Source organism: Saccostrea echinata, unplaced genomic scaffold (assembly GCF_033153115.1).
Source record: "Saccostrea echinata isolate AGI-Se365-2 ecotype Australia unplaced genomic scaffold, CSIRO_AGI_Sech_v1 ptg000022l, whole genome shotgun sequence".
Lineage (NCBI taxonomy): Eukaryota > Metazoa > Mollusca > Bivalvia > Ostreida > Ostreidae > Saccostrea > Saccostrea echinata.
In genome coordinates this window covers 13,887,478-13,902,934 of record NW_026889771.1, presented here as the reverse complement: position 1 = coordinate 13,902,934, position 15,457 = coordinate 13,887,478, and the positions used below count along the sequence as shown (strand labels likewise).

The 15,457-nt window shown below is 32.3% G+C and overlaps 3 protein-coding genes across 4 annotated transcripts in view; 1 reads left to right on the top strand and 2 right to left on the bottom strand.

Annotated features, from left to right (window-relative positions):
- The window catches only part of LOC133190462 (spindle assembly abnormal protein 6 homolog), a 281,161-nt gene that overhangs the window by 63,282 nt on the left and 202,422 nt on the right, over positions 1-15,457 (bottom strand). The gene's annotated exons all lie outside the window — the stretch shown is intronic.
- Positions 1,376-6,089, bottom strand: LOC133190468 (uncharacterized). Its single transcript, XM_061326123.1, has 4 exons — positions 6,051-6,089; positions 4,427-5,365; positions 2,677-2,828; positions 1,376-1,830 (listed from the first exon to the last, which is right to left on the bottom strand). The coding sequence occupies exons 2-4, from the start codon at positions 5,361-5,363 to the stop codon at positions 1,489-1,491; spliced, it is 1,431 nt and encodes a 476-aa protein (XP_061182107.1). The 5' UTR covers positions 5,364-5,365; positions 6,051-6,089; the 3' UTR covers positions 1,376-1,488.
- On the top strand, positions 6,917-11,548 carry LOC133190469 (uncharacterized protein DDB_G0283697-like). Of its 2 annotated transcripts, XM_061326125.1 has the most exons (4): positions 6,917-7,295; positions 7,359-7,997; positions 10,040-10,191; positions 10,441-11,548. In XM_061326125.1, the coding sequence occupies exons 1-4, from the start codon at positions 6,953-6,955 to the stop codon at positions 10,654-10,656; spliced, it is 1,350 nt and encodes a 449-aa protein (XP_061182109.1). In that variant the 5' UTR covers positions 6,917-6,952; the 3' UTR covers positions 10,657-11,548. The 2 variants fall into 2 exon arrangements, with proteins under 2 accessions (XP_061182109.1, XP_061182108.1); XM_061326124.1 differs by having other exon boundaries at positions 6,917-7,997.

Here is a 15,457-nt window from a genome sequence, read left to right as displayed (position 1 = left end):
GTTTGAAGCTCCTGGGTGACAAATTCTCTATCCACAAGGGCCATGATTTGAACAATTTAAGAATCCATGTTGGGAAGGTCTCACCCAAGTTTCAACTTTTCTGGTTCCAGTTGTTTTTAAGAAGATTTTTACTTTTCTTGATTATCTCCCCTTTGTAGATGACAGGGCACTCTAATTGAGCAAGTTCGGTTGAAATTGGCCCAGTGGTTCTTGAGAAAAAATCAGAAATGTGTAAAGTTTACCGAAAGGCGGGTGGACTGATGGTCGCCAAACAACGGGTGATAAGAAAAGCTAAAAAGAAAAGAGTTGGACAGTTTCACAGTTAGTAATCTATACTAGCAGTTCTATAATTAACGTGTGATATTGATAGTTTACAACTCTCAACTACAGGACATTTTCATGAATTTCTCCATAAACTAATACATATCATCATATATGTATTCCATACCTAGTTTGTCAAATTCAAAACATCTGGCCCCTTATTTTTTGTCGAATAGATTTTATAATGCATACAATAAATTTAAAAAGCATTTTTAGTATAAATGTTAACTGAAAAAAATGAAAATTAATACATGCACATGTATTGTAAATCTTGCTTAGACCATCTTTAAAAAATTAATTGTTTGCCCTCTACCGACCGACTAAAAACAGCCCAACTCAAACTTTTTTTGATCTTCAGAAAACAATATTTTTTTAAATTTATTAATAACTTTTTTTTGATGTTTTTGAATAAAAAAAATTTGCCCCTACTCACTATCCAGTTTTTTTTATCCTGAGATGGAAGAGGGCAAGCAAAGATTTTTTTTTAAAGATGGCCTTATCACGATGTTCCAGAGAACTTCATTTTTTAATTCCTTTTAAACAAGTTCTTAAAAGGCGATAAAATAATACTGGTCATGAAAATGTCTTTGTATTGAATCAAGTATGGTATATGTAGAATTTGTCAATATATCTATAATAATCATGATCAATCTTAATGTTTGATTAGACAGGTATGGCTGAAAGAATCTTGTCATTTAAAACTGATTTAAATACAGTCAAACCTCGTTATCTCAAACTCGATGGGACCATGAAAAAGCTTCGAAATATTCAAGGAATCAAGATGTTGAGAGTAAAATACTTAAAGAATAAGAGGCTGGGATTTCAAAATCACTTTGACATATCCATGGTATTCGAAATATCAGTGTTCGAGATACCGGAGTTCAACTGTAAAATAGGAAAGCATAAGAACATATCTTGTTTATAGATCTATCTTACAAACAAACACTTACAGCATATGAAATTTAAATTGAAAAGAGAAAAAGATTTCCTAAAATAAATGGATACAAACAGATACTCCTGGTATGAAAACCAAGCACCTGAAAGACTTGAATATAACAGTAAGCAAAATGACAGCAAGATATTGTCGAAAAAAGTATATACCCCGGTATCACTAATCAATATTTCTATCAAAATAATTAATGGTCCATTAAAAAAGGACTTTTATTATTATTTTTCAGCCTCTGAATCTTCTTTCATCACAGAAGTCTCTTCATTTTTATTTACAGAAGCCTCCTTTGCTGCATTTGGGTCACTTTTATTTACAGAAACCTCCATTAGTGTATTTGGGTCCACTGGGTCCAAAATCCCTTCCTGAGTCATCAGAGTGTCTCTAACTTTTGTCAGGATCTCGCCTAATAGATTCTGTCCCTTCCATGTCTGTTTATTCCAAGCTCTTCTATCCTCCTTTGCTAACCCTATGCCCCAGATTTTGTCCATAGGACTTGCTTCAACCAATGTTCTTGGATATGTTGAAAATAAAATGTCTTTTAATTCTTTATCCTGGGAAAACTGAAAGCAAAAAAAAAAAAGGTTTAACATTTAAAATGAAGAAATAAATTACACTGGACTGGACAGTCTATCAGGTTCAACTCACTATTCAAAACAGTATAAATTAACCTTTTAAAGTTATGGCAGATCAATATGATTCTTGAGGCATATTCTAAAAAACACATACATTTATATTTATAAATCCCTAATAACCACCAAGATAATTAAACAATGTTTAGCTATATGATCACTATACCAATCCTATATCAATCCTTTGAGACATCTATTAATTGTCCTTTTTTCAAAAGCAATTATTCTCCTATGAAAAACTTTGATGTGGCCCCGCCTAGATAGGAACCAGCATGATTTGAACAATCTTGATTATGAATCAAATCAGGATGTTTGCATACTTTGACAAATTTCGGAGCATTATAACTAGAGACTGAGGCATCAGTCTTAATCTTTCAGCCCTCTGATCAGTAAATGAATCCATCCATCCAGTGCCCATTATAGCATTTTAAGTAAAAATAATGATTGTTGTCTACATAATGCTCATTAACATGAAATTTATGAAAATTCTAACTTAGAATTTATACATGTGCATTAATCCTTTTATTTAAAAACCTACTTTTTACAAAATGTCAATTGAAAAGGATAAATTATGTGGTGTTTAATATTTCTTCAGTGGATTCATATACATGCATGTATATCACAAGCACTAATGTTGAACATTCTTCTGTAAACTGACAGAGGCTCCTTGAAGGGTATCACAATGGCAGACTAAACATTCATTCTAGCACATTACAATTCTCTATCAATGGAACAAATGTATGCTACATGTACTTAATCTATTTTCAAACACAATACCTTTGCCATATTTCCTTTTTCAACAATATTTCTACAATTTTTGTCCCACAACTCTTGATTAAAGTTCTTCACGTATCTTCCTTGTTCTTTCATTTCACGTGGTTGATCTAATGCCATAATAATTTCTGCACTATCTTTATCCTTCATCAGTTCTAGAGAAAAATTAGAAAAGTATGAAACAATGACAAGGCAACTAAGTAACTTCCTTCTTTTGTGTGCATCAACAAATAGTGAGTATACATCTACTTTGAAACTGTAACCACATTTGATAAAAATATCAAAGTGGAATTGTTAAACATTGTTAAATATAACCTTTAACACTTTTTTATTGTATCAGAATCAGAAGTTGGTCTACAAAACTGTATAGATGTTTTAGGAAAATATTGTTCAGACTGGAAATTGTGTGTTAATATGGATAAAACAGATGTTATGATTTTTTCAAGAAAAACAGATGATGAAACATCATTTAGATTTTATTACAATCACCAAATGATTAACATAATGAATGAATATAAATATTTGGGTGTTGTGTTCAGATCTGATGGAAAAATGAAATTTGCAGCTGAACAACTATCAGAACGTGCTAGGAAAGCATATTATGCTATTAAATCAAATTTTCCTGCAAACATTAATTTTTCAGCTGAAATTATGTTAAAATTATACCAGTCAATGATAATACCAATTATTACATATGGATCTGAAGTATGGATAACTGACTTCAAATGTGATTTAATGTCTTCAGACCAATTTCCTTTTGAAAAAACACAACACTTAATATTTAAAGACATACTAGGGGTACATAGAAAGGCATCAAATCTTGCTGTTTTATGTGAATTGGGTCGTTTTCCTTTGTACTATTTATGTTATGAATATATGTTTAAATATTTTAAGAGACTTAAGGAAATGGAAAACAAACATGATTATAATAATTATTTAGTGATTTCTGCATTTAAAGAAGACAAAAAACTTGTATCTAGAATATCTTGGCAAAGAAAACTGTCTTCATTACTACAAAAATTAAATATCACTTCTTTGGATATTTCTCACACAACCTTGAAAAACAAATTACAAGAGCATTACCAAAACAAGATACATGAACAACTGAAAAATATAAGCAAATCAAACTCTGGAAAGTTAGCTTTTTATAGTAAAATTGTAATTCAAAATGAATACAAATTGCAAAGTTATTTAAAGCTGCCTTTAAAGAAAAGTTTTAGATCTGTATTAACAAAATTAAGGATCAGTGCCCATCCATTGTATATTGAAACGGGCAGATACTGTAAACCCCCTATTCCTAGAGAAAAACGTTTATGCTATTCATGTAAATTATTTATTGAAGATGAAAAACATTTTGTTCTATACTGTTCAAAGTATGACCAATTTAGATGCAATTATACTGATATATTTAATGTAAACACATATACTAGTGATAATCCCATTAGAAAAATTGTCAATCCTACAAATATTACAACTGCTAGAAGGATATGTTGTTTTTTGAAAAAGTGCTTTGACACCAGAAAAGAAAGTCAGCAATGAATACTTAGAGATATGTGAATATACTCTACATTATTTTGTTCAACTCACATTTGTCATTTTGTATATGTATGTATTATTCTTGTTAATTCGTTTTATGTCATGACTGTATGCCGACATGGTAATTGTCAATAAAGTGAATTGAATTGAATTTTTAAAAATCAATGAAAGAAATCTAAAAAGGTGAACTTTTCATGAATATGTAAGTGATATGTACCTGCTTTCTGATGCATCATATATTGTTCGGCACAATTATACTTTAACCCATCAACCTCAAACTCTGTCATATACCACTGACTATAGACAGAGTGACTCCTCCAGAAGTACTCATATTGTTCTCTCTCATCAGGTAATTCAGAGTTCTTATTCCAAGCTCTCCCATTCTTATTCTTCTCCTTCGATTGCCCCTTGTTTCCTTTCCAATCATTTTCCTCTCCTCCATTATCCTCATTCCATCTATTTTCCCCCCATCTCTCATTCCTATTTTTCTCCTTAGATTTTCCTTTGTTTCCTTTCCGATCATTTTCCTCCCCTCTGCTATCCTCATTCCTATTATTTTTCTCCCATCTCTCATTCTTCCTTTCCTTGGTTGGTCTTTCATCACCACTTCCACCGTACAGTCTTTGAATCCCTGGTTTCTTTTTTGGTCGGCACCCTTGATTGTCATTACCTCTATGTCTATTTCCATGGTCTGGGTTTTCCCCTGAGGGGCCTTTTCCTCTATTTTTGTATTCTCCCTGATAATCATAATTTTCCTCTTTGTCTGTGTGATTTTTGGAATGTTTTTCACCCATGGCTTTTGTTTCGTCTGAATGGTCGTCATTAGATTCCTCTTTCTCTGTCGGCTCTGATGTTTCTTCTCCCTGCTCCTCACTTTCCTGCTGATATTCAGTGTTTCCTGTACACACTAATTCTACAGTTTCCTGATTATCGTTATCACTATGACAGTTTTCTGATGTGCTTGCCTCTATACTAGGTTCTTGTTCCACTGCAGACTCAGCTGGCTTTTCTGTTTCCACTAAATCACTTGACTCATTCTCAGGCTTGGTTTGGACAATTTCTGGTGAGTTCAGGCATTTTTCTGTTTCTGCATCATTTACCTCAAGATTTTTTAGTGCTTCTGTCACCTGATGTTCCAAGTCTTTTTCTGCCATACCTGAAAAAAAAAATTCATTCCATTTATATATATCTTTATCATATATATTCATTTTCTAGCAAAACTGCACAAAATTGCCCATTATTTTTTCTTTCAATTTTCCTGCATCTGCATGCTATTCAGAGATATTATTTATACATAAGATATGAGATTCCATTAGATCTTATCAGCAAATCTGTGATGTGATATCTCTGTGGTCACTGTGTGTATTGACTTATAAGACACTCAGTATAAGCATATACACTGTACAATAATGTATTGCGATATTGGATGTTACTAGAAATATTCCTATTCCTCCAACATATCACTGCATTATAGTATATGCATACGTATAATTTGTATTCTCTTTAGTGTAGTCGTCCAAAATTGAATGTTTTAATTATAACATTCAAAATGTGAACAAACGATACCCTAACTTCAGTTACGGTACTTATTGTACATTTCTGTGCAAGTATTCGTTGTATCAGAAGTGGTATACATGTATAACGTTACACATCAAGCATCACGATGTAGAGAAACCGAAAGTTGTTTCTTACCATTTCAACCTTAATATCATTATTCTTTTTCTTAATAAAATGAAATCCTTTTTATCTAAAAGAAATAGTGTCTATTTATTTAAATTGCCTGAGCTAATTGCAAATTAGTCCTAAAACTGGTAAATAGCCAACTAACACCACCTGCTTACCTTCCCTATCTACTTTCGTTTTGAACTCCTGGAAACCCCCACATTATTCGCTGGTATGTACTTTAGTCGTTTTTTTTTTAAATGTGCTAAAATTAGTAAATTTTACAACAACTAGGAAAAGGGAAAACAAATCATTGCAGGTAAAATTCAAAACAGACAATAATATTGATTTGACAAATTCAATGGAGTGCATTATTGTTTAAATCATACGTTTATAACAATGCATACCTTCAGTCTTACTTTTGCTTGGGCTCTTTGATTTCAGTTTTGTTATACGCTATGTCTGATGTGTAACTAAGTTTACCATTCTTTGCAGCTGAGAGGCTTATATATTGTAAACAAGTTCTTTAATATTCAAGTTGTTGCGAATATGTTGTGAAATAACGGTTTCACTAAAATCAGTAGAAAGTAGATATCCTTTTGACAGGGACAAACAGTTTTTGAAGGGTTTGAATATGTATTTTAAATATAGAAGCATAACACGATAAATTAATTTAAATTGTGACTGTATCCTAAAAAATGATAATGTTAAAAGGTTTTATATAATTGATTTCAATAAAAAGAACATAGTCTCAGTATGCTGTACAATTTATTGACATTACAATCAAGTTTAAGTAAACTTTATAAATATTAAACACAGACTAGATTAAAGAAAAGAAAAATGTATTTAAAAATAACATTTTAAGAATACCTCAATGGCTTATTAACATATATTGCATTTATATATGTGCTAGCTAGCTATCAATCATAATACAAGTACAAAAACAAAAAAAAATCTTACTATGCAGGTACGTGTTTACCAGTTTGACACACAACACAATAATTTGCAAAATACTGCATATATTTTTTTTATCAAATGACACTTCTTTTCCAGATTGCTGTACTGTTTGTAGTTTGTAAAGATGAAAAGATCAGGAGGTGAAACATCGAGTGATGATTGCAAGCAGGCAAAGGTGTTAAAATCTAATGAATCAGTAGATACTGCAGAAAACATTAATGATGACGAGAGGCATTACCCAGAAAAAGTAAAAATGTCTGATGCTGATGATAAACACAACTCATCTCCATCAAAAGATAGAGTCTCAGTAATGAAGAAGAAAATTTCTTCCTCTGATAATTTAGAAGATTCAAGCTCTAGACGAGGCAAAGATGGGCAAAACTCTTCTCCCGAAAATAATGAAAGTTCAGGTTCCAAAGGGGAAGAAAAAAGGTACCACTCTTCTACACACAAAGATAAATCTCGAGGTTCCAGTCATGACAGAGATACAAGTAAGCACCACTCTTCTCCACATAAAGATAAATCTCGAGGTTCCAGTCGTGACAGAGATAAGCACCATTCTTCTACACACAAAGATAAATCTCGAGGTTTCAGTCGTGACAGAGATAAGCACCATTCTTCTACTCACAAAGATAAATCTCGAGGTTCCAGTCGTGACAGAGATAAGCACCATTCTTCTACACACAAAGATAATTCTTCAGGCTCCAGACAGGACAGAGATAAGCAACACTCTTCTTCTCACCCCAAAGATAAATCTTCAGGCTTCGGAGGAGACAAGGATAGACATCTTTCTTCATCACGCAAAGATAAATTTACAGGATCCAGGAAGCATAAAGATATCAGTGAATACTTTTCTGCAAGTTCCAGTCCCAGACGTAACCAAGATGAGCAAAAGAACTCCAACCCAGATTACCCCTCAAGTTCCCAAAAAGTAAAAAGTCCAAGGAGAGAATCTCGGTTTAATTCTGTTGATTTGATTGAGAAAACAAAGTTAAATTTACAAGACAGCATAACTTTAATGAAACAAGATTACTCAAAGGACAGAAAAGAACACTTTCATTTCTTTTTTGGAAAGGTTTCGCCGTTCAGTAACTTTCATCCAGCTAAATTTGACCTTGATGGGGTCACCTATAGCTGCAGTGAGCAGTATATGATGCATCAAAAAGCAGGTTTGTTCAAATTTTCAGTAGATGGTAATAATATGTTGTTCAAAGTAAAGCCATGCTTCATTGTGGTTGAATGTGATGCTTTTAGATTACTGGTACTGTGAATCTTAGCAAGTGGAATTGTCAACATTTTTTCACACTAATTTGTCATACTTCAATGTCAGCTTATATGTTGTAAGGTAAAGTGAACTTCTATATATGTAGTCATACCACTTGGACTATTATTTTTCATAAGAAAAAATTAGTCTTCACACTTTCAATGCCAGAAAAGTCATTTTCAAAGCTCACTCCACTAAATTAAAAATGACCATGCAGAAAGGGAAAAAAGTTTCTTCCAAGATGACAAAGTTACAGTGGTATATTTAGGAAGTGATATTTATTTTAACAATAGCTTTGAAAATGGTTTTTAATATAGATATTTTATTAATCAAAATACAGATAATGAAGAAGGATTTACATGCTTACTTCTTAATATGCTCAAAATTTAATGTCCTTCCCACGAGATATTACAGTGTTCGCTCAGTTTATTATCTTGTTCACATGACTTATCTCATTCACGTGAATTAATATCTTGTTTGCACCACATATAAATATCTCATTTGCTTGACATATTTTCTCTTTTGAAAGACATTACATGTATCACATTTGCATGACTTATCTTATCATCTCATTAGCATGGGATATCTCTTTGCACAAGATGTTATGTCATACACACATTGTTAAGTTATTACCTTGTTTGCAAGACTATTATCTCATTTGCATGGGTGCACAGTATCCTGGTTTCATGACTTATTATTATCTCATATGAACAACTTATTGTCTCATTCACATGAGGTATTATATCATTTGCATGACAAAATATTTCGTATCTCATTTGCATGTTTTATTATCTCATTCGCATGAGGTGATTTTTCTATTCAATTTTATCTCTTTGTTATGATAGTATATTAGGCTGGCCATAGACTTGTACAGTAAAAGACAGTTACAGCAAACACGCTTATAATGAATTGACACTTACAGCAAAGTGATTTTCATTTCCCTTGGCTGTAAAATACATTATGAACTTAACAGATATAGTGAATTACGTTTATAACGAAGCAAAATCATCCATCCCTGGCACTTCGTTGTATGTGTTTTTTACTGTATATGGTATTGGAAGTTGATTTCAGTATGTGGGTAAGGGTAAATCAGGAAATTTTCATTATATATATGTGTGTAATGAAAATAAATTATTTTTTCAATAAATAAAACAATAAATAAATATTGTACAACAAAAAAATCATTACATAATTTTTGTCATTCCAAGTTATGTACTGAACAATTTTTAGATGCCTTCAATTTTTATTCAGGAATTTTTTACATTATACATGTACCGGTAATACAAATTCAGTTTTAAAAGTAGCAAAAATGATGTTTTGTGAACATTTTATCTTTGATTCTTTCAAGATGGTCACAAAAATAGGAAAAATTTCAGGAGATTGTAAATAATGCAACTTGACTTATTGATAACTCTGTTTTAGGGAACAAATTAGCTATATGAATGAATGTGAATGATATAACATCTTGTTCAAATGACATTATGAGTTGTGTGAATAAGATAATAATATATCATGCAAACAAGATAAATCTCATTCAAACATCATTATGAGGTTAAGAAAAATGTGTCATGCAAATGAGATAATAGGTCATGCAATAATATTTGCCATCATAAAAATATAAAAAATATTTGTATGTCCTAAATATATTATTGTAGAAAGTTGTCATAGCAGATTTTTTTAATCCTCCATTTTATCAGCTGAAGCATTAGATGGTTATTATACTATGTTTCTTATTAGACAGTTATTTTTTTTTTAACTTTATAGGACATGGAAATTGCTTAAAAATACTGTCATTCCTCACTGTTTTGACCAAGCTTTTATTTTTTTGATGTTTGTAAACAATCTTTCTTTATGAACAACTGGGTTTAAGTTTTGTAAAAGGGGGAATAACCTATAAAAACTTTTTTATACACCCTAGACATTACTTCTTGTACTTTTCCTTTATAGTGATATTTCAAGATCCATATCATGCCAATGAAATAATGAAAGCAACAGATCCAGTAAAAATGAAAAAACTAGGAAGACAAGTGCAAAATTTTGATGCCAAACACTGGGCTAACATCAGTGAAAAGGTTGTGAAGAGGGGGATTATGGCAAAGGTAATGATTATCTCTTTATCTCTCCAATTCTTCAAAATAATTACATGTATTACATGTCCAAGATGTTCAGATTTGATCAAGATGAATATAAAATAATCTGATTTGGTCAATCATAATTGAGATTAAATCCTTAAAATTGGAAAAGTTGTTTGTTGATGAATGTTATCAAGTTGCTTGTTCCTTTTTAAACAAAAAATGAGTAAAGTTTTGACTTTGTATATAAATTAAATGTTTCCTTCCTATTCTTAGTTCAAACAGAATAAAAATCTAATGAGAGCATTGATTGCCACATTCCCCTGCATTCTGGTGGAAGCTGCACCACGTGATCGATTGTGGGGAATCGGACTTGGTGCGCAAAACCCCAAAGCTCACAGCCGAAAATCCTGGAGAGGAAAGAACAAACTTGGCTACTTACTTACAAATATTAGGAATGAAATCATGAGGAATGAGGGACTATTTTCTTGACATTTTTCACTGTAAAAATTTTAATGAAGATTTTATGTTTTCTGTATATTATGTAAAGTATACTAAGAGTGCAGTACATGTGTATGTGCTAGCTTCACAATCGCTTTTTATTATGGTGCCACATCAGGATGTGTGCGCCCTTTAGTAATCACCATGCAGGTTTGTCTGTCATCAACACATTTTACGGGACGATAAAGTCGTTAACTTTCAACCCATATAGATATCATATTTAATGCATTGTTTGAGGATGGTTTAGAGGATTGGGCCTACAGGTTTTGTAAGTCAATTGGTCAAATGTCAAGGTCAGAATAGTTACCATTATCATAATACATATATGTGATATTTATGCAATATTTAGTATTTTTCTTATCTTACCAACAACACTTACCATAGGTAGAGAATGGTTAAAGGAAGACACCAAAATGAAGGTCAAGGTCAAAACAAAAGATTATTACCATAAACATTGTGGTGCAGTAACTTAGACATTTTGAAACCTACTTTGTGTATAGTAAATCTACATATCCCTTCTACACACTTTGTATTTAGTATATAAGTAGAGAATGGGTAAAGGAAAAGGCCTACAGGTTTTAGGATCACTTACTCAACTTTGACATTTTGTAATCTACAGACTTCATATGTAGAGGTAGATGGAAACTGGTTAAAGTGAGGTATCTATAGGTTTGTGGGTCACTTCATAAAGATTGAGATTATGGATTTGATATATTGTTGTGTATGTATAAATGGTTATTCTATTGTTCAAATCACTTGAACATGTCATCTAATTCACTGCACAATTGAAAGAGACTCCTATAGGTTCTGAGGACACTTGAAAGACCATTGTTTAAATTATTTATATAAGCATACTGTGGGACCCTTTATGACTTAGTCAGTTTTTTTTGGGGGGGGGGGGGGGGGAGGGGGGGTCTATCATTTTTTCTATCATATTTATATTAGCAAGTAAAGCAGGTGAATTCAACTAGTGCAATGATTCTTTACACTTGTGCATTGATTCTGTACTCTCATTTTTGTGTTTTGGATGGTTGTTTTGTAGGCATCTGTTATCATCAAAATCCTAATGTGATATTTTTTGGTGGTAAATCACAAAATAAAGTATTTAATGACCAAGATATCATGTTGGACGATGGACGAATTCATTTTTTCTATCATATTTATATTAGCAAGTAAAGCAGGTGAATTCAACTAGTGCAATGATTCTTTACACTTGTGCATTGATTCTGTACTCTCATTTTTGTGTTTTGGATGGTTGTTTTGTAGGCATTTGTTATCATCAAAATCCTAATGTGATATTTTTTGGTGGTAAATCACAAAATAAAGTATTTAATGACCAAGATATCATGTTTCTATTTCTGAACAGATCTAACTGTCTCTGTTCCAAGAAGAGGCCGTATGCCATTTACCAATATTTGTTGTAATTGGTTTTGGGATTCAGAGAAGCTGGAAAATATTTACAAGATTATGACCAATTGATGGATGACAATTCCTGCATCTATATCTTTAAAGTACATGGAGGATATTCAATGTTTAGTAGTTGAATATGAAATTTATTTCACAAGTAGGACAGATTTTTTTTTTTATATTTTACAAGTGCAAAGCACCAGAACCCTTGACCCAATGCTCCAGAGTTTCACGAATATGAATCATTTATACCTTTGCATGTTTATACAACTTTGTACTCTGTTAGCCTCCTAGTTGAAGAAGAATTTCAAAGAATTAATCCATTTTCACTATATAATTAATAGAGCCCCTCCTTAACACCAAAATCCCTTACCCAAGAGCCAGGAATAAAATGATTTTAGACAAGTCATCCTTGCTCATCATAATCATGCACTTAGTTTCTTTGCTTAATACCCAGGAGCAGAGAAGATTTTCAAAGAATTAATGAATTTTTACTATATGATAAAAGGACCCCCATCCTAACACCAGAGCCCCTGACCCAAGGGCTCATCATAACCATGCGCGTACTGTAGTTTATCTGTTAAATACCAGTATCGGAGAAATTAAGATTTTCAAATAACAAATGCATCTTCACTACATTAACAATAGAGCCCTGTCCTAACACCAGAGCCCCTGACCCAGGGGTTAATTCATCATAGCCAGGCACTGTTTGCTAGATACCCAAAGACAGAGAAGACGACTTTTACAGAATATATGCATTCTCACTTTATAATCAATAGAGCCCCGTCCTTGACGCATAGGCCACGAATTTCACAATTTTGATAGAGAGCTCAATGCTTATTTTTAAAATTACAATCTTTCCAACAGTTTTACTGCTTGATGTCCGGGAGTTCAAAGATACCACTAATTTTGATGGTTTTAATTCCACCCCTCAGGCCCCAGGAGGTGGGGACCATGAAATTTATTTTTTTTTAGATGTCATATTCCAAAATTGGTTCAATGATTCCATAGAAGAAAGGGCAATATTCAGATGTTAACACACGACGATGGACGAATTCAAAACAGATTCTAGAGGCAATAGATCACCCGAGTAACTCAGGCGATCAAAAATCAAATAATATCGCATGTACCGCGATTGATAGATGTTTGACCATTAGATGAATACATATGGAGCGCACAATCAACATAAACCCAAATAATTAAATATATTTTTAATCATTTGAAGTAGGGATGGCAGTTTGTAACCGGTTAACCGATTACTCGGTCGGAACGATGGTAATCGGTTAGAAAATCTGTAATCGGTTAGTCGGAAAAAAATGAAATGTATGTAAATTTGAGCGCGACTTTCTTAAAATTCACGTTTATAAATGAAACCTCTGTATACACGTTGATAATTTAGCGTTTTCACATAGACGTCATAAATTCCTTGATAGTATAATTAAAGATCTTCATATAAAATAAAAGAGATATCTGTAATTTTTATTTATTTATTTATGTTTTATTTATTTATTTATTTATGTTTTATTGCGCTCATTAACAATTGATTAAAGCTCTGACAATTAATTGAAGCGCACACCAATTTCATGTATATTACGTGCAATAATTCATTCAATGTCTTCCAATAATGAAATATATTTTCAATCATCTGAGTTTACATTAATTAGGCTATGAGCTTCACCAGAACGAGACCTCCTTATATGAACACAGGAGATGTTTATAACTCCATTTTTGGGGGGTGGGGGATAACGTTTTTCTACTGAAAGTGAAATTACTATTCAAACACATATTTTTTTTCTTTCTGTTTCGTGCATAAAATTCAATTGTCCTAGGTGTAATACCATTTTGCGGCAGTTACTGAGAGATCCAATCCCCCAACCCCCTCCTCCATCGTAGCTCTATCCCCGAACTACAATTCACATCATTCCTTTTATTGCAACAATTACAGCTGTATGTTGGAAAATATATGCCAAAGTATTCCAGTCACAAAATCCCTTAAATTTGACACCTTGCAGAAATCAGTGTCCTTGTGATTATTTTCACTGCTGCAAATTTTGACAGAAACTTGATTAAGAAATTTAATAATTTTCATTTTTTACATATTTTTTATTATAACCGGATTTCTGGATAATTGTTGTAATTATACCAATCAGAAGAAATCGCTGGACACGTTCAGGAACAAGAAAAACTGCACTATTATACCTGAAACATAATTTATCTAGTAAGAAATCTATTGATACTCATTCCCCTTTTTTGTTGGTCGAAGAAAGCAACAGAAGAAAGTAAAGTATTTACGATAGAGGAATCTGAATAATTATTTCAAAATACTAAGAACCAAATCCAGAAATGTCTGTCAGTGTATTCTATTTCGCTTTACATGTAAAAAATTGTTTACAATGTAGTATTGAAAATTTCTTCCCCCAAAAAGCACAGGCACCTGACTATGGGTGGTTAACCCCCCCCCCCCAAACACATTATGAGAATTTTAAGCCACGATAACTTTTTGCAAAAATAAATTAATTCTTGGTATATAGTTTCCCAGTTTTGCTAAGTTTTAAGTGTCTTGTTGGTGATGATTGTTGTTGTTGTTGTTGATGGGGGTGGGGGAGGGGGGTTCCTTCTCTGACCACCATGGAAGCTTCTAACTACCCTATCTTGTTCTAGAAGGAAATGTTGTTAAGGACAGACGACACGTTCTTCAGTTTTTGAATATTTTTCATACTTTTTTCATACATTACGAAGATATAAATAACAGATATTTGAGAAACGTATCGTCTGACCTTAATTGAGTGAACTCGCCACCGTCGACTCAGTCATAATTGACATCTTTATGAACAGCTCTATGTAAGTATACCGCCCGACCCCCTCTTGCTAATTAAATTGGCACCATGCAGTGAACGGCACCATCTGTAATAAAGATTTTGTAACATTTACAATTCTGTATTGGGTAATATTGAGTGACATTATAATAAATAGTAATTCTCTGTATGTAAAATTTCTGTTCTAAAATTTAGTGAATTCTTGAAAATTGCTGAGATATACAGTGGTTCATGCTAAATTCCACCTAATTTTCTCACCCAAACCAAGGTCCCTGCCCAAACATCATGTAGACATATCGAAAAAAATATTTATTATGTAAGAATTAGAAATATGAAATATACAAAAAAGATGTAATGTGTATGTTCCTTTGAATTAAAAAAAAATTAACATGATCTAGTAAAAGAGATCTGGACGGTCCATTGGAAAGACATTATATTTAGCTTATAAACCCCTCTGAATAATTAACTAGAAAGGTCATAAATTGCTTCCTTTTTTTCAAAGGCAATGTCTTTTTAAAAAAAATAAAATAAAATAATTTTCCTTCTTCAACCGGGGTTCGAGTAGGAGA

Bases quoted from the DNA above. Each gene is read 5' to 3' on its own strand.
- LOC133190468 (XM_061326123.1), bottom strand. From the start codon at position 5,363: ATGGCAGAAAAAGACTTGGAACATCAGGTGACAGAAGCACTAAAAAAT. The intron at 2,829-4,426 runs GTACATATCACT...ATTTTTCTCTAG, and splicing joins TATGATGCATCAGAAAGCAG to AACTGATGAAGGATAAAGAT. The intron at 1,831-2,676 runs GTATTGTGTTTG...TTTTGCTTTCAG, and splicing joins AAAAAGGAAATATGGCAAAG to TTTTCCCAGGATAAAGAATT.
- LOC133190469 (XM_061326124.1), top strand. From the start codon at position 6,953: ATGAAAAGATCAGGAGGTGAAACATCGAGTGATGATTGCAAGCAGGCA. The intron at 7,998-10,039 runs GTTTGTTCAAAT...TTTCCTTTATAG, and splicing joins TATGATGCATCAAAAAGCAG to TGATATTTCAAGATCCATAT. The intron at 10,192-10,440 runs GTAATGATTATC...TCCTATTCTTAG, and splicing joins AGAGGGGGATTATGGCAAAG to TTCAAACAGAATAAAAATCT.